The following is a 19,560-nucleotide window of genomic DNA, read 5'->3' as shown; positions in this document are numbered from 1 at the left end:
TCTTTCTGTCTAACCTTGAGGCTTGACATCAAGACAAGGATGTAGGCAGAACCTGTTCAGTGGCTTTTACAAAGTTATATTTACTTCCTCCTTTTTTTCTATTGAGTTGCAAAATAGGAACTGTGTCCTGTACAGTCTAAACTTCTGCACTCTCTCCCATAGTAGCTGGAAGAACCTTTCCTGGATTTGTTTCAAAGGCTGAATTTAACCCTGAGTATTCCCAACCCAGCATGTTTTTCTTAAATATTTAGCCACACAGACTCTCAGCAGATGGCAGATTAAATACAAATAAATTAATTTTAACTCTATCACTCTGAGCCCCAAAGGCCAAATTTTGTAACGATAAGAGGTAGTAAATAGATAGAGCAGCATAAAAAGGAGCATGAAGCTGCTGTATCTCCTGCCAGGATTAATGAAATTTAGTCAGGCTGTTACTTTATTGCAGAAGGCTGAATCTTGAAGGTGTCGGGTGCATAGCTTGTAGTTCCCTTCCGAAAGTCGGTTAGTGGTTGCAAGTAAATCTTTCATGAGTGATTTAACATTAAAAGTGAGCTTAATTTAAAAGGGATCTTAATGGTAAATTGAAGTGACACTATAAACATTTTTTTCCATTATGTAACAGGCACTATTAAAACAACTTCCAAGTTGGCTACTGCAGCCTGACGCATAATAAATTAACTTTGAACATCAAACTAAAACTCCCCATACATGTGATGCTGCCTTCTGAGAGGATCAGTAACAAACAGGCTGCTGCAGGGCAGTGCTCAAAGTCGACCAAGGCAGTGACAAGCTGTCTGCATCAAATGATTTATTTCAAGGTCCTTAAAACTGATATTTTCCAAGGGATTCTGTGGATGGTCAGGTCTCCTGAAACCAAGTATAGTAACAGAGTCTGCAGCCACTGGGGCTGTGAAAGAAATAATGAATTCGCAGAGAAAGTCTTGTGCTGAAAACTGTCCTCTCAATTGAGACAAACATCCCATTAGGAGGACAAAGAAGAGATCTATGAAGTCTTATTTTTTCCAAACTATGCTCAGAAAGTGTTTAATTTGCTGCCTCTATCAGATGAAGCTATTCCCCCAGCTAGAAATCTGCATCCTGGTAAATATTTATATTCACTAATTTTTAATGCTCCTTTCCTATGCACTCAGTCTGAGGATGTTGATCTGCTTCTGGTAAGTGGTAGTGATGTTCATCCTAATAACAAGGAACCGAAAATCAGTTCTTTTGTATGATTGATACTTGTGTAGGTGAAGCGTTGGTTGAAATAAAATGGCAAACTTTACCATAACTGTTTTGTGAACAAAAAGGTCATTGTAATTTTTGAAATATAGCAGTATGAAAGGCCAGGTTTATTGTTGCATATGTGCAAATTATGCAGGCTAGAATAAAACTTTCTTGTTGCTGGTGCTTTGAGAGCATGTAAGCTCGTGCTGTTGAGGATGGTGCAGCCTTATGACAATTTTTTGGTGGCTCTCTGGTCGTTTTATCCTGCCAGTCACAGGACTAGGGTTCTCTAGTGAAGTTTTTACATCCCAACGTCTAGGTCCCAGGAGTTAAAGATAAACGTGTAACTGCTGTGCTAACCTAACGCTCTTTAAGTTTGCTTTATTGCACAAAAACGAAGCAGTCAGAGCACCATCTGCTGGTAAGCGTTCAGTGTTCAGCAATCTTGGGGTGCCCTTCACTTTCAAAGCATAAAATCCAGTAGGGCTGGGTTCTGGGTTTTTTTCTTTCACCTTTTTTTTTTTTTTTTCCGCCCCATTTGAGTGAAAAGAGAAACAATGGGAATAGAGTTTACATATTTCATTAGTTTTTCACACGATCTGTTCTTCTACCCACAATTAAAGCAATCTTACTTGTTACCAGTTCAGTTACCTAGGAGATACTGATGTAATGGGTTACTATGGTGACAACTGGTCTCATGAAGGCTTGTAAATGATAGGGTTGGCACAGTTCATAAAAGCCACATGTTAAATGATTAATTTCCAGAAATTTGTATCAGCCTGTATTTCTCATGCTCAAAACATACCCAGAAAGCTAATACACTCAGCTGACTTAAAACCAGTCAATAATATGTTTATTTTACTTACTTTAAAAGAATCAGAGGATAAATAACTCCCAGTCTGCTCAGTCATTGGCTACTCCAGTGGTTTCCGTAGCAACTCCTACTCTACCAGGGCAAGGGATGGGAGGATACCCATCAGCCATCTCAACAACATATGGTACTGGTAAGTATGGGTGCAAGATGTAAGGGGTGGGGGAGGGAACAAAATGCTGACAAATATCTATCTCAGTACTAATGAATTAGCTAATGTTCATTGGCAGAAATTGAAAAAATCATAGCTGGTGTGCTTTTGCACTGCATTTACTTATTCTGTATCTGTCACTAACTCAAGATATAGCTGTGAAAAGTTAGCTGTTTTCTTTGACGGGAAACTGCTCTGATAGATTTCTTCCATCAGCTTTAGTAAAAAATGTAACTTAAAAGAAGTTTCTTAATCCTCTTAATGCCACAGGTAATTTCATATAGTTGAGTGCACCTTCCTAAAGCCATAAGGGTAGGGGGAGCAAGCAGCTTGCCTGGCTTCAAAGTACTCAATAACTCTGTGGGCGGTCACGTAGTTACCTGGGAGGGACTAGAAATGAAGCCTTAAGAGATGCTTTCCAGTTCCCGTTGCCCACTGCTGCTGTACAGAGCATCCAGGCATACAGAGCCAAGGCTCTTGGGGAGGGTGTGCATTGCTCAGGCACGCTCTGCCTGCTGGGCTCTGTAAGGAACACTGCAAATGAAGTGATGAAGTATTACTACGTTTTGCAAGCCTTTAACTCTGCGAGAATGCCTCTGTAGTTTTTTGTGGATATACAGGATAAGAATGCTGTGGATCTTCCAGACCCAGAAAAAAACCCTGCTAAATTACAGAATAGTTATTAGTGCGTTATTTGCTCCCAAGTTAATGAGCTGAGGGAAGAGGAAGGTCTCCTTTTTCTGCTGCAACTTAATGTGATTGGTGTCATTAAAATTAAAAGGCTTATAAAGTGACATGTGAAAATTACAATGCTAGTTATTGTTTAATTGCTTCCTCTTTAATTCTCTTCTGATTATTGTCCTTTCTGTTTTCAAATCTAGAATATTCTCTGAGTAGTGCAGATATATCATCTCTCTCTGGGTTTAATACAGCCAGTGCTCTTCACCTTGGTTCTGTGACTGGCTGGCAACAGCAACACCTACATAACATGCCACCATCTGCCCTCAGTCAGTTGGGGTAAGCAGTGTTTTCTGTATTTTATTGTTCTACAGTGACTTCAGTCTCCCCAGTTACCCTAAATCTGAAATATATCAAGACAACATATCAGCATGTATTTACTACGTGTAAGACCTCCATTTCCCAAAATTGGAACTATGTTATGTTCATGAAAAGTTTGCTGGGTAGCTACAAGGAAATACTCTGTATCCATGACATTTTCTCAGTAGTGCAGTAAAGGGTACTGTTCATGTTTTACTCTTTGTTTCTTTAAACAGCATTTTATTTCACTGATAAATACCAAGCCAAACACTTACATTGTGCTTTTTCTGTATTTTGCCATTTATGCTTTTTATTTCCAGTTACTATAGCACATTTACAGTAAACTTGAAAATTTTCTAAATATTTTTAATCAAGTAAGAGTGACATAGTGATTTGACCTGAGATTAAGCCTTAACCTTACATCATAATTACATACTCCCTTCTGTTCAGCTCTGACATTCAAGTTTCATTTCTTTGGAAGTGTTTTCTACAAGCAAGCAAGATAATTAGGCCTAAGAACTGCAAGCCCAGAGAACTCGTTGTGATTTGCGTGTGCTGAGGAGGACAGGTGTCCATGCCCTCTAGTGGCTCATTCCAAGACATTTATTCAGGATCGCTGAAGCACACTGCTGCATCATGTCAGGATTTTTGAAAGTGTGAAAATTCACACAGGGAGGTCATCTGACGCATTCTTGAAGAAGCAGCCTGTTGCCTCACTGAAGTAAACTCTTAAGAGCAGTATTTTCAAAAATCCTGGTATCTGCAGTTTCTGTTGAGTAAAACCCTAGGCATTCACCAGCACGCCACACGTAGCCTAAGGTATGGCTAGACATGTTTTAATTTTAAAAGTTTTCATTACAAAAATAGAAGCTGAAAACAGCTGGAGTGTATTTATGAGGAGAAATTTAATTCACGTGCATTTGAAAAGTAAACTTTTCTTTTTTTTTCCAGAAAGAGGTGTTGCACATATGCACTAATTTTTTTGCAAGGTGGTTGCCATAATGTGAAACTATTTAATAGTAGAAGTGTGGCTTAAGCTTCAGAATTCTCCTTCTGATTTATCTGTCTGCTCTTAGTAACTTACTGTAATTTCTTTACCATGTACAGACGATTTGGGTTTTTAAAGGACAGCTATAGAAGTGTTTCAGAGGAAACAAAAATCTTTCACAACTCATTTCTACATAAATAAGCACATATAGGTACTAACTACTTTCAAAAATACAACTGAAATAGTTACTGTGCTAGAAAAAATAGTCTCAATACCTTTCTCTTACGCTTCTTCTATTTTCTTTTTGAGTTTGCACTGTTTCTGGGGCAACATTCAGGCTAACTGTACAACTAAAGACATAAAGTCTCAAATAAATTGAAAACTCACATGTTAGATATCAATGTATAACCTTACAATAAGCTGATTGTTTTCAGTGGTGTACCAAAGAATGTAATAAGGCTATCTGGTTAACCAAAAAAGTATAAATTAAATCCTAAACTAACTACATGCCTTTTCAGATATGTCACACATCGTCATCTGTTTCTAATTCATATCACAGAATGTCAAAGTGTAATGGCTGTGGCTGGTGGAATACATTCTGAGTTGCTACTTTTACTATTATTCTTTCAGTGATTTGTAAATGAATTCAGCTATGAAAGCTGCTTCACTGACAGTTCTGGAGAAGTCTTCTACCTCTGCAGAAAATCATGAGCATTTCTTTATTTTAGTCACCGAGCTCTACATGCAAAAGCACCTGTGCAAACTTTCAGATTATTTGAAATCATAGAGAACATAGTTCATGTCAACCTGAGGTAGAATTTGCAGGAAGACTAAAACAATCACACATTGTAGTCATCCCCAGGTAGCTGAGAAAATACGTCTAGAAAGGGTTTGACAGCCCAAATCCCTGTGCTGAGTGAGGTCATAACACTGGAAAGATTTGGTAACTGTGAGATGTTTGTTGGTAACAGTAGGCTGTAAAGAACTGTGAGAGAACAGAGTTACTGGAAGAGACATCCTAGTTCTCCAGCAGGTTTTGGTTTTGATGGAAGCCTAAAGGTGAAAAGCAGCTGGACTTACCCAAAGCGTGGCAGAACAGCATGGTTAGTAAGAGAAGAGGGTATGGTTAGAGGCATTGGTTTGCTTCAGATAAGTCCCCAACAATTTCAGCAGCACTTTCAGAACCCTCTTTAAGATCAGTGGAGAAGATCTTTACAACCTAATTCTTAACCCATCATGTTGACTCTGCAAATAGCAACCGTACCAGTGCTGGTGGGCTTGAGGGCAAATACCTGAGGACATGGAAGCAATTCACTTTCCCTGTCTATGCAGGTTTTGTCCTTCTGCTGAGCCTGGTGGATAGGATAGCAATGTAAGGCCTGTTTTGATATGATTGTGACATTAAAACAGGTCAGACTTTGTCACTTTTTAGGTTAAAGAGAAAGATAGTACCTTCACGGTCTTCTAACTAGGTCTACCTCTGGAAAAAATACACAGAGATTCTATTGAAAATCAATCCCTTCCAAAAGTTTGGGATTTTGTCTGAATATTCTTGCAATGTCTCTTATAGGGAGGGTTACTTTTTATTTAACATGGACCAAGGAGTCTGCCAGAAGTTATTTGCTGCTAACCAGAAGAGACCATTTCAAACTTTGAAATAAGTGATCTAAATTTTTTAGGCAACATTATATGGAAAATGGTCTGTTTCATCTGTATTTCCCAGTCTAAGAGAGAATGTTTTCTTCCTTAAGTATCACCCACAGGACAAAATTTTGGCCTTTCTAAAATATAAGTGCAAACATAGAAACAGTATTTCATCTGAAGAACCTTCAGTATAGGTAATTTTTTACATAAAAAGAAGTTTCTCCAAACCTCTTTCCACCTGAATAAAAATTTGTCCAAATTCATGCATACTGTTGACTTGTTCTGTGACTCTTCCATAGCAAGCAATGATTAATTTTGATTACATAATAGCCATAGCTACAAATGGGCAAATAGTCTCCACTGAACCATTTTCACTGAAAAATTTAGATGCAGTGACATCATGTTTTGTGAATGTGTATCAGTTCTGCCAACTTCCTTGATTTGAATTAAAGCCTTATATATTTAGGGCTGAGCGTTTTTCATTATACCACCATTGTAAATAAGATGTTCCAGAGATTCAACCTCATATTATTCTTTGTTTAGAAATTTCTTTTTAAAGTGTAGACCTTTATGTGTGAGAACTAATCAAAATATCTTGACACAGAAATTCTTACTCTGCTTTTACATTGATTAAAAAATATGGGAAAACAACTTTTGCTTTTACCTAAGAGAAAAACAGAGGGGTGGGAGGAAGGTTGCATTGCTAGCAAGTCAAAAATATCCTCTATTCTCCCGGTTACAGATTAGCACATAACTAAAGTTGAGTAACTAGATTTTGCAGCAAAGTTTCAATGGTTCCTCATATATGTTTAGGGGGGGAAATTGTATGAAGTGGGGAAGTAAAAATTTAGAGAAGCAAGTGTGGCCATAGAACAAAAGGTATGTGAGGCTTTTTCTTCCTTCAACGGACCACTACTTTCTCCCTCTGTAAAAAACCTCTCGTCTGGTGCATGTTCATGTGCTCACTCATCACCTGCTCAGAACTGCACATCTCTCTGTGCATGCTGAGCTTCCACACCAGGCGGAGATTCAAATAAATGGAGGCACACACAGAACTGATCTCACTGGCGTCAGCAAGCACCAAACCCACTCGCAAGCTCCTTGCACCCTGACTTGCTGCTTCCCACCCCTTACACAGCAGAGCTGCACAGCTGTTCAGTGTTGAACCCAGATAGGAACCAGCATTTCTCCCATGTGGCTGTTGTATTCTAAATAAACATCACATTTTTGCTATACCGGTCTCAATAGGAACTGCTGTGTAAAATTAAAACATTAATTTTTTCGTTGTGTCCATAAAATGAAATGTTTTCATACAGTATATGGAAAAAGGTAATTATGTCAACATGAGTGGACTGCATGGCACCTATTGAGTGCTTTTAATTATATACAATCCTTTGAAGTCATTTGCTTTATTTTCTCTGTGGATTTTCCACAGTCAAAACCTGTTTGTTTTCCAGTGAACTTAGTGTAGCTTTCAGACTATGAAAACAGGGCATGCCTGGAACAGAATTACATGATTATATGCAGCAACAGCGTAAAATATACATTGATACATATAGATACAAACAGCTGTTTCTACACTCACACACAGGCATGCATGAAAAGAAATCATTTTGTAGCAGACAGAACTCTCTTTTTTTTTATTATACAGCTTCTATTCTAAATAGACATCAGTCCTGTGTTTTGAATATGGGTCTAAGCACCTGCATATGTACTATTTCACCATTCACACCTATGTGCAACAGTAGGTTTCCTCGTAACTGACCATTTTAGCTTACAGGAGATTCTTGGGAAAATGTTTTGGAAAATGCTAATGAAATAATGTACATTACAGTCACCAAAAAAAAACAGATATTAAAATTCAGAAACAGTTTTAGCAGAAAAAGATCATACTCTAAAAGAAAAAATATTTAACTCAAAATAATTGCTTTTATTTATTTGTATTGGTTTAAACCTCAAAAATTTAATCCTGACCTGCCAACATGACGACTTAACCTTTTTTCAATTTACAAAAAAAAAAACTGTTCAAAGTGTAGACCAACCTGCAGCATTTTTAAATCTGCCACAAATTTGTATGCCAGGTATTTACTTAACCGTGCTGAAGAATCATGAGGAATCTGAAGTAAAGTCTATCAAGATGCATTCTCCATGCTCACTTCTGAAACATTATTAGAAAAGCAACATTGCAGTATAGCAATACTAGTTCTATTTTATTGAAAATGCAGCTTATCCCTCTAGATTTGTTCCTCGGGGGGCAGTCACACAATGGAATGCAAATATGTTCCGTGTGAACAAATTTGACTGAATATGCTTGTTTTTAACTAGCATGGGTTTTTTAGCTGTCCCCAGCTTTGTAAAGTGACGTGTCATCTGCTCATATCAAACACTTCTAAATCAAATCCCCAGGTTCCACTATCCTTTATTATGGGACTTTCAGGTTTAGCTATAAGATTGGTATCTATAAAATCATATTTAATTTTATACTTTATATATGCTGAACTGGCAGCCAGTTTTCCCAGGTGAAGTCCCAGCATCTCCTAAGCAACTGAAAAATAAAGTCACTGGAAATGAAAAGCAAAAAAAAAAAAAAAAAAAGGCAAAAAAAACCCCCAGACAGGAATATATTTTTTATTCTTCTTGGATTCTTTTCAAGAAGTTTTCAGGAAAAGAGTGGGATATTTCACTAAACTGGAATGGCAAAGTCTGATATTTATGGTTTCTTATGTGTTAATTTAATAGTTGCAAAAGCAAAGAAAATGTCCTCTTTGGGAAAATAAAAAACAAACAAAAAAAACCCCACAACCAAAAAGCCTGTATTTGCTACTGTGAGGGCTGTTACTCATGAATTCTGTGACTTACAAAAGGGATCGCTGTAATTTTGGCACATTTGTCTATATAGGAACAAAGGATAGATAAAAGCAATTGGAGGTAGAACATCCTGTTTTCTCTGTTTTCTAACATGATCCAGTCATTATTAAAGCCTGCAATAATTCCTGATAAAAGCAGCTGATACCATTCAATACTGAAGCCATATAGTTCTATTTTAAGTCTCTCAGAAGAAGAAAAGAAAACAACATTTTACCTTTCATCAAAGTTGTAGTGAGTGTTTCTTAAGTAAAGGTCAGCTGTCAGTTGATGAGGCATCAGGAAAAGTGGAATATTTCAATAACTGAAAAGACCACAGCTAAACTGAATTGTGTCTTCTACATGCTTAAAATTACTTCCAAATCCCAATGTTTCTTCTGCTTGCAGTAAAAACCCCTTGGGTTTAAAATTGTGTGAGTCCAAGTGGTCTGTTGCCCCCACTGCCTTCAGTCTCCCCCTGCACAAATACTCATAAGCAGAAATGTTGACACTGTCTCTGGGGTTAGACACTAACTTCAGCCTAGCAAATGGTCCCCGAAGCAGAAGATAATGGGAACTGCACGTTGAGAAATCTATTTTAATAACGAAAAGTCAGGTTTTACCAGGAGGTGGTGCTTTTGTACAAAACATCCTGCAGATGCAAGTGATCTCATTTCTCCCATAGAGATAAAGCACATTCTCAGTATTCGCTCTGTTTTAGCTTTCCTCTGCCACTACCTGCCAACAAAAACGTACAGAAAGAAAATTAACTCAGAGTAGTTACACAGCTTGCCTTAGAAAAAGTTTTAGCATAGCAGTTTCTCTTGATGCTGGGAGCATCCTCTGAGCTGGGCTCTCCTACAGGCAGACAGTACAACCCTCTGACATCTTCCATTACTCTTCAGCTTCTCTTTGGAAGTTTATTTAAAGGCATTCTGGACTGAGTTATGAATTCATAGATTTAAACCATAAAAGGATGTCTAAGCCCTTGCCTGCCTGTGGTATTTTGCTAGTGCCAGTCCTAGGACCAGAAATCTCAACTCTCTTCTGGAAGGCATAAAATGTACCTGGCCCCGATTTTTGTTTCTGTTTTGCATCTGAAGTCGCATGTCAAAATGAACAGCGATAAAGATAGTTGGGTGCATTCAAACTAATTGGATTAACCCCACCAGAAAGCCCGTGCCTCCCCTGTTTCAGCTGGTGCATACACACACACAAGCATTAGTTATAAAGAAACCTGCAGGTGGTTCCAACAGTGCAAAGGCTCGCCTTCCAAAATTTGTTGTGACACTTGAGGCAAAAAAAAAAAAAAAAAAAAAAAAAGAAAAAGGGAGAAGGCTGAAAGCAAGACCTCTTTTCAAACCGAGGGCATGTCCCACTCAAGCCAGCCACATTTGTTGCGATGCTTCCATCCCTTTGAATTGGTGAATCCTGCCCAGAAGGCAGTCCTCGTGCTCTCTGCATGTGCTGGTCCTGTGCGAGCCTTTACACTGGTGTTTTGTGTGAGTGTTTGTGCATATCTGGGGGCTCCATGCCTCCTCCGTCTGTAACTGGGTTTCCTTTCCTCCTACAGAGCTTGCACTAGCACTCATTTATCTCAGAGTACAAATCTCTCCCTGCCTTCTACTCAAAGCCTCAACATCAAGTCAGAACCTGTTTCTCCTCCTAGAGACCGTACCACCACACCCTCGAGATACCCACAGCACACGCGCCATGAGGCGGGGAGATCTCCTGTTGACAGTTTGAGCAGCTGTAGCAGTTCCTACGATGGAAGTGACCGAGAAGATCACCGGAACGAATTCCACTCCCCCATTGGACTCACCAGACCTTCGCCGGACGAAAGGGAAAGCCCCTCTGTCAAGCGCATGCGTCTCTCTGAAGGATGGGCGACATGATAACATTATTACCTATTAGGTTGTTTGTTTTTTTTTCTTGCAGTGTGTGTGTGCTATACCTTAATGGGGGAGGGGGGGTCGATATGCATTATATGTGCCGTGTGTGGAAAAAAAAAAAAAAAAAAAAGTCAGGTACTCTGTTTTGTAAAAGTACTTTTAAATTGCCTCAGTGATACAGTATAAGGATAAACAGAAATGCTGAGATAAGCTTAGCACTTGAGTTGTACAACAGAACACTTGTACAAAATAGATTTTAAGGCTAACTTCTTTTCACTGTTGTGCTCCCTTGCAAAATGTATGTTACAATAGATAGTGTCATGTTGCAGGTTCAACGTTATTTACGTGTAAATAGACAAAAGGCAAACATTTGCCAGAAATGGCAGATCTTTACTGAGAGAGAAAGCAGCTGTTATGCAACATATAGAAAATGTACAGATGTTTTGACAGACCCAGCGGTTGGGTGGCCATTATTGGATGCTGGAAAGAGACTGGGTCACCTAACATACTGAAAATGCTCACAAACATGCAGGCATATCATTAAAGTATGGCAATCAGTTAAAAAGGATCAAAACACTCAGAGAGGACCATACTTGTAAAAAATGTTGAGTTCGAGGGCTAACATATTTAATTTTAAAGATTCTGGGTCTGCATCACTTATTAAATAAAAAAAATATAAAAATATGTACATTACATTTTGCTTATTTTCATATTAAAAAGTAAGACAGAGTTTGCAAAGCATTTGTGGCTTTTGTAGTTTCCTTAAGCCAAAATGTGTTCTTTTTTCCTTGATAGCTTCGCTAGTTCTTTTAAACAGTCCTGAAGAAACAAACAAAAAGGACTGTTTGTATAGAAAGCACTACCCTAAGCCATGAAGAACTCCATGCTTTGCTAACCAAGATAACTGTTTTCTCTTTGCAGAAGTTTTGTTTTTGAAATGTGTATTTCTAATTATATAAAATATTAAGAATCTTTTAAAAAAATCTGTGAAATTAACATGCTTGTGTATAGCTTTCTAATATATATAATAATTATGGTAATAGCAAAAGTTTTTGTTATCTTAATAGTGGGGAATTATATTTGTGCAGTTGCACATTTAACTATTTTCTTTCGGTTTTCTTTTACTGGGTATACATTTTACAGGTCGAAGTCAGCCTGTTGAAAGACTCATCTGTAAAAAGTTAGAATTTACCCATGGTGTAACAACTTAAATCATTTTAATACAGCATTTTACAATCAGTTGGGTGAACTGCGATCCATTGTATATACTGATTAGTTCTTTCATGCTGTTTTGTGCATTGTAACAAGTTAAGGGCCCTTCTATTACTTAATGTCCTGCGTATCTTGTAGCTTTCCGTGGGTTATATGACAAAGTGGCATAACTTGGCCCTTTCTCATTAATGAAGCTGGTATTCTGCCTGTCAGAATTGGATGTACAGCTCTAACGGCTGTCGGTTACGTGAGTGCAGATGGGTATTTGCAGAAGCAGTAGGGAGCGTTAAAGGGAGGGATCGGCACGAGCATGCCTGCTGCAAAGATTACTCCCCTCTCACAGATGTCAAACTCTTAGAGAGAGATCGTCAGTTAAGGACCATCCAGAGGTTGGCTGATCTCACGCAGCCAATACTGGCCATCAGGTCCCTGGTTCTCACAGACCTCTGCGGACGTGCCACCTCACCGTGGGCACGTTGTTGAGCAATGCTCCCTGTGTACTTGCACCCAAGCGAGATTTGCTTCGGCTTACAGCATCCGCGTTTTCTCCTGCCTCATATCGTTCCTTTGATGAAAACAACTTGACCGGGGGGATTGCATCATTTCTTTAAGTCCCTTTCTGTCCCTCTTGTTTATTAGAATGCTATATTCAAATGTTTAACCTTCCTGTTCAAGGGGAAAAAAAGTGTTTAAGCAAAATGTTAGTGCCATAGTGAAACTGTAATATTTCTCCTTTTTCCAAGAGTCCCTCCAGCTCTCACCTACACACACTGATACTATGATGAAGGATATAGCTGCGACAGCTCAATATCAACACAGACTACTTTGTTAAGGGAAATCTACACTCAGTTTCCCACCTATACATGCAGTTGCTGTGCACTGCTCAATGACAGAGTGTACCTCTCTGTAGAAGAGAATGATGAACAGACTACAGGACACATGCTTTTCACTTATCATGACGTTATAGAAGCCTGCCTTACAGGCACTCTCAGCCGTGCAGGGGCTAGTGCATAATCTGGAAACTCTTTAAGCAGAATACTGTGCTACTAATGCATCCATCTTCTCTTGTGTAGCAATCTGCAGGGTAAAGAAAAAAGATACGCATGTTTAAAAAACAAAAAAACAAAAAAAAACCACAAAAAAAAAACACAAAAAAAAAAAACCAAGACAAAAAAAAAGGTTTAATGGGGCCCATAATTAATTTTAAAACACAAAAGAACTGTTTTTGAAACCACTTTCTTCACCTTCAGATGAATCTATACTCTTATTCTCTTCTGAGAATTTTAAACTTTGGTGTGTCAAAAATATGCAAATATATCACAAATGTACCTTGTCATTTCAAGAAAAAAATACAACTTTATCAGTATCGTAGTAGAAACTTGTCAGTGGGGAAGGGGATTTGGTCTATTGATATATGAAGAATAGCCATATTAATAGTTTACCTTGCGATTTGCCTCAGCAACGCATGAAAAAGAAAGATAACGTATTTAACGAAGATGCAGTGTAATATATTACTGCAAGTAAATAAGCAGAAAGTAGCGTGAAAAGTATTGCCTGGGCAATTTATATTAACTCTGACAGTGATTTTTGTATAAACACAAGTAGAACAGAATCACGTGAAAATAAATGCCAGTCATCCCTCTTGTTCCTGCTGCAGAGGGCAACTAACATACTGGCAAAATTGTGGGGGATAATGCATATTTGCAAACTGATCTAATGATAAGAAGCACAACTTTGATTGTGAAGTCACTTTCTGTAAACTATAACTGTCTACCTTTCTTGTTCCTTTATCTGTACCTTACCATTTATTGTATTTGCAAAGCTAATTTGGGTTTATTGTGTGATTCCTTTGTATTTAAGGAGTTTGGGGCAGAGCCCTGAAAGAGTATTAACATTTACTTTACCTTAACCCATGCTATATAATGTTTTAGGCAACATTCTTAATTGTAAGTTCAAACACCTGAAGTGGCATTCTAGACATCTGCAAGTGTTGTTATAGCTAAGCTAACCTCTATTAAAAGGTGTTGTCAGTTAGTGTTCAATTGCTGGTGACAATTATATGATATACCCTATCTGCACAACCTGTATATTGTATGCATTGAGCCATTCGCAGTAAAGCTTTTGTCATTTCAGTGTTTTTCAAAAGTTGTGTTTTATAACAAAATGGCTTATATTTTTCCCAGAAGAGGAATTTAGCAGTTTTTAATGAATAATATAAAAATATCTGTTGTCCTCAGATCTTTTTCAGGTAAAGCTAGCGTAAGAATAAAAGAACTCTTAGACTGTTTTCAAGGATGTCAACCCTTTTGTATTGTATGTGTTATCCTATATACCCTCTTTTCTCTATAGTCCTAACAGAGCTGTTTTGTTTTCCTTCTTCCTTCGCCTTGAAGGTAAATGCTTTGTAATTTTTTAAAGCCACTTGAAACCTCAATAAAGGCTGTTGCCTAAACATGGCATACTTCATCTGTTCCTGTTTGTGCCATCTGCTGTGATGTCGTCAGTTATATGGCATTAATTTCCTGCCACTACAGGTCTCTTGAAGGACTGATGGAACATTGGTGTCTGTTAGAATGCTTCAGACTGTAGATGTAATAAAAGGCTTTTGTTAATATATTTTAACCAAAGATGTGGAGCAATCCAAGCTTTGAGCCACAGACCTTCTGCATCAAAAGTATCCGTTTGATTATTTTCATAATCAGGTGTTGCGTTTCTACCTTCCCTTCTCATACCTCAGACTGATCCGTACCTCAGTTTGATTCAAAAAAGGTCAGTTAAGTAATTCATTAAAAAAAAAAAAAAAATGCAGTACCAGAGTCTTTTGCGGAGTAACTAATATCAGACCTGGGTTACCGCAGGCATTACACTTGGATTGCTTCAGATGGTTTGTTGTATCCTTTTTTTCTTTTTTTCTTCTCTTTCATGGGGATTTGCTTCCATAAAACAATGGTGATAACAAAATAGCTTGTAAATGGGAGCATACAAGCATTTGCAACAAATATTAAAGTAGAGGCTCACAGCGGCATAAGCTGGACTTTGTCGCCACTAGATGACAAGATGTTATAAGTAAGTTAAACCACATCTGTGTATCTCAAGGGACTTAATTCAGCTGTCTGTAGTGAACAAAATGGGAAAATTTCAAAAGATTCTCCTGCTGGAAATAAGGTATAATTTGTATTTTGCAGACAAATCAGTAAAGTTACTGGCTTTCTTAGTGATACGGTGTCTGTGGTGCATTTTTTTATTAATTTAAAGAATGTTCCGTTTTCACTCTTTGCACTGTAACACGTGAAAGAACCGGCACTTTAACAACCAGCAGCTGCCTGGAGGTCCCTCTGCCTGTCACTTGTGCTTGCTTGGAGAGTGAACCACCTTTTTGTGGCACCCTCAGCATCTCAGTGCCTCACAGATGTTAATGCCCCACCACACATCACCCCACCAAATCAGAGAAACTCCACGGCTGCTCTGGAGATTAGTCATTTTGAGGCCACCTGAATCTGGCCCTGATGCCGGATCTAGGTGAGATGATGCCTGGCTTTTGGGTGCTTAGTCACCGACAGGGGGAATTCAGACTCCTGTATAACTGTGTCCTGTAAATTCTACCCATGGAGAGAACCATGCAAAAGCCCTACCAAAAAAAAAAAAAAAAAAAAAAAAAAAAAGGCATGTTCTGTGTCAAAATCATATATTGGTGTGTCTGGGCTTCATATATACTCTCTAACACGATAATTTCTTAAGGACCGCATCAGAATTAATCTGTTCCCTTTTGTGTACTTTTTGTAGTTGTTTAATTTTTTTCCCTGCTAACATTTAGGGTTTGGAGTCTAAGAATACAAGGATCACTTTATTTCAATTAGATGGGGTTTTTTTCATGCCAGAGGCAGACAAGCTATTAATAACTTGAGGTACTTGGTGTATGTGGCAATTTCAAAAATAACATTACAAGGCCTAGTTTCTACGTATGTTTGTGAAAGAAAACAGCTGCACTGTTATTTAACTGTTGCTTTTAATGATGATTTTTTTTAAAGAGAAATGTTTCTAGTATTGCAGTGTTGGACACAGCATAATAATTAGATGCTAAACCTAAGATTAAATGTCATTGGTTTTACTACTTAACACATTTTTCCCAGGTAAATCACTTTTTGTCACCATTGGCAAGGATAAGCAAAATATTTCTGGAAATGCAGTAGAACTGTAATTCTCGCTGAAATGTTAGAAAAGTCGTATCTGGGAGTCCTTGCTCCTGCAATCAGCCATCTGTGTGATTAATACTGATACTGCTATACCTGCATTGGAAAACTAATTACTTAGCAAATGGAGTCTGTTATATACTGGTTTGTTATTTATCGCTACAGAAAAACAGCCATACACATACTAATTACTTTGCTTCAGAGTCTATGAACTATACTTCTAAACAGCTTTCAAAATTTTGTGTTGCAATAGGAGTGCGGAGGTCACCGTTCTTTAAATATGCTTTCTCACTTTGGGCTCACATACATCACTCTGAAGAGCAATTGTGAAGTGTACAGTCTGGGATAACTAAGCCACATACCATCTCCATCTGAAGCATTTGCTTTCCCTCCAAAGTTTTTTCTTCTTTTCCGTAGCAAAAATCAACTCAGCAACTTTCCTAGAACTGGAAAACCATGCTGATACAGTTGCTGCATACATCTCACAAAAGAGACATCAGCGTGACCCACGCACACCTGACCCATCCTCAAATGCAACACCTGCATTGCCACACTGGGTGAGAGGGTCCAAGGAGCAGCAAGGAGGAATTATTTTATATCAGATCACTTAATCTATAAACAGCGAAAGATATTGTTCATGCCTCTATTGACAGACATAGCCCATTCCTCATTAATTCAGTGGAAATTTACTGATGCAGCAAGGCTTTACCTGCTCCATGAATGTTACCACTTACACATATATATGAAACATTTTGGGAAGCTCAGACTGCTTAGCCATAGCAAACTCGGGCTATGTTTATTTTGCATTTGTCGACGCTTTACACTGAGCATTCAGAGTACCTGCAACGGGTAAATCTATACTGCATTCTCTGCAGCTCATGTAAACACACCCAAGGCAACTTTAACTATTGCTAGCAGCCATTGTGGCTAACATTTCTGCTGATGAAGGTGTTTCTTCCTCCTCTTCCAGCAGATTTTGGAGCATGCTTTTGTTCCATTCTGCATCACCTTAATCGCTAGAGATGGTTCAAAGCTAAGGTGAGGATGCTTGCGAGAATGATGAATTTAAAACACCTACATTGCTTCTGAAAGCTGTGGAAGGTGCTGTTCTAATTGTCCTTTCTATCCTCTTCTGCCTTTGTGCTCCTGTCGGTGATTCAGTCATAGCCTGCCCATAGTTTTCAGTTTCAAGTGTCTGTTTGTATTTGTCTGGACGATGACCCATAAGTTGTTTTGGGCTACAAAACATATGGCCTCTGACTGGAAGAGGTGGGGGTGTGCTCACTGTTAGCTATGGAGGTTTCACTTCTTTGACGAAAGACAAGTGATTTAATAATGTAACAGACATTTCACTGTGTGGGAAAAACTTAAAGGGTTTATAAAAAATATTTGCGTGATAAACATAATTGGTATAAACCATGATTCTGTTATGACAGTATGTACATAATGTACGTTACACAGCAAATTATTTTCTGTATCAAGAAGAGTTTCTCGGGATAGGCTGTGCAACCTTGGAGTGAAAACACAGCATCCTGCAACAAGTACGTACAAAAGTGTGTTGTATCATCACATCTCAAAAGGAAGAAACAAGGAAAAAGCATCTGGAATCTGACTACAGAGAGTTGAGAAGCCAAGATACGGCACTCAGACCTCCAAAAAGACCAGTAGAAATGCAACTGGATGTGTTTACCAGGTTGCATTTTCAGCCACGGAGAAAATCATCACAAAGGAAGGGATTTCATATTAAAAAATAAATCTGCCTTTCTGTGCCTAATACATGTCAAAATGTGCTTAATATATGTCAAAAGAGTGGTGCTTGAAATGCAACCCTTTTCTTTCTTTCTGACACTTATTTATTGGGAAAAACATCACTTCCTCTAATTACAATTTACTGCATTACATATCAGTTAACTCGGAAAAGCTGAAGAGAGGTTCCTGGCCTAAGTGTGTTTCATTCATAGTCAGTAGCCAAGGAAAAGCAGCCTGACTTACAGCAGTACTCTCAGGCTATGGGTACTGAACTTCCACTCCACAAAGTCTGAGACATAAACTTGGAGGAGATGGCACTGTGGCTGCTGCCTCGAGCGCAGCACTCTGCACCTTCAGAGGTAAGCTTGTGAAAATATAATACGTGTGGCACTCTAGTCATCTGAAGTAAATTTATCTCTCCTTAGTAGAGGCTCAGGTCACTTCTTGGCAGCTTTGCACGCTGCACTAGAGTTTTTTTTTGGAAAGGAACTGAGAGCTAGGAAATATCATTATGTCATCCTTTGCAGATGTATGGGTTCTTTCAGTGAGAAACCTTGACCTAATACGCATTACTCCACCTCAAAAAGAATATAGCATCTGATAAGCTGGGGAAAAATCGGTTTGAAAGGAGAAATTACATAAAATGTGAGCTTTCAACTTGGAAAATAAAGTGAATGAAAGAGTGTATCCTTACATGAATGGTATGGAGCCAGCAGATCCACAGGAAACCACTACATGCTCTCTCAAAAACAGCAAAGGATGTGCAAAGGAACCATGAGACAGCAGGTTCACAAGGACACACGATGAACACACTACATGCAATTAAGTTGTAGGACTTGCCGCCCACAGTAAGACATCGTGGAAGCCAAAAGCCTGAGTGAGATCCTAAGGGGTTAGATAAGCTAACGGGACGTGGCTCTAGCTCCATTTGTCCTGTTGCACATGATGATACACTTACACTTCCCAGCTAGAGTAAAGGAACATCTTCCACAGCTTATTTCTGGAAAATGACAGGTCTTCTAGGGGAGAATTTGGGGGGGGGGGGGGGGGGGGTGGTGTTGGGGCACGGGCGTGTGTTATGTTTCTCCCCCTGAAAATCCTCTACAGGCCACTGTCAGGGAGAAGATCATGACACAAATAGACTTTTTATCTGATCCCATATGGCAGTCCTTGTGCCTAGGTATCACATGATATAACCATCCTTCTCCTCTTGGCAAACCCTTTTTATCACGGTACACATACTGATTTTACTGTGTTAGAAATTAATACAGTACAAACAAAGCAGTCAGCATAAGCCAAGAGCTAAAGCTGTCAGTCCCTTCCATTTAGTATGGCTTTGCTTTTTCAATATTGTGAGGCACAGCCAGTTGACTTTTGTGTAAACATGCACCTGTTTATTTATTCCACTAACAGGCAGCAAAAATGAATAACTGCATAAATTACAGACGCACGAGTACAGTTAAGGATGCGTGATTGATAGAATCAATGTGCACACAGGGGAATGAGACAGTATGAGTGTGTAAGTGTGGGGGTGGTAATTAAAACAGAGAGGTGACACAAATACAGACCTGGGCCTGTAATTTCACATACCTGCTGTTCAACCAAGCACCAGAACTTTGCTCGAAAGACAGATTTGTAGTTGTCTGCAAAGTGCCGGCTAATGCACTGGGGCTGTACCCACCATGAAAAAGAATTGCTTGTGTATGTACATATGCCAGTCTTAGGCATCAGACTTTAATTAATAAAACGCATAC

General features: G+C 38.7%; 1 protein-coding gene across 1 annotated transcript in view; it reads left to right on the top strand.

The window, feature by feature from the left end:
* Nucleotides 1-15,085, top strand: part of MEF2C (myocyte enhancer factor 2C) — a 121,232-nt gene extending 106,147 nt beyond the window's left edge. Inside the window, exons 8-11 of the mRNA XM_037373734.1 lie at nt 1,152-1,175; nt 2,102-2,231; nt 3,131-3,266; nt 10,337-15,085. Coding sequence (XP_037229631.1) covers nt 1,152-1,175; nt 2,102-2,231; nt 3,131-3,266; nt 10,337-10,658 — 612 coding nt within the window. The 3' untranslated portion in view covers nt 10,659-15,085. The remainder of the gene's footprint in view (nt 1-1,151; nt 1,176-2,101; nt 2,232-3,130; nt 3,267-10,336) is intronic.
* Nucleotides 15,086-19,560: the final 4,475 nt, after the last annotated feature.

This window comes from Falco rusticolus, chromosome Z, assembly GCF_015220075.1.
Source record: "Falco rusticolus isolate bFalRus1 chromosome Z, bFalRus1.pri, whole genome shotgun sequence".
Lineage (NCBI taxonomy): Eukaryota > Metazoa > Chordata > Aves > Falconiformes > Falconidae > Falco > Falco rusticolus.
This window is presented reverse-complemented; position numbering and strand designations above follow the sequence as displayed.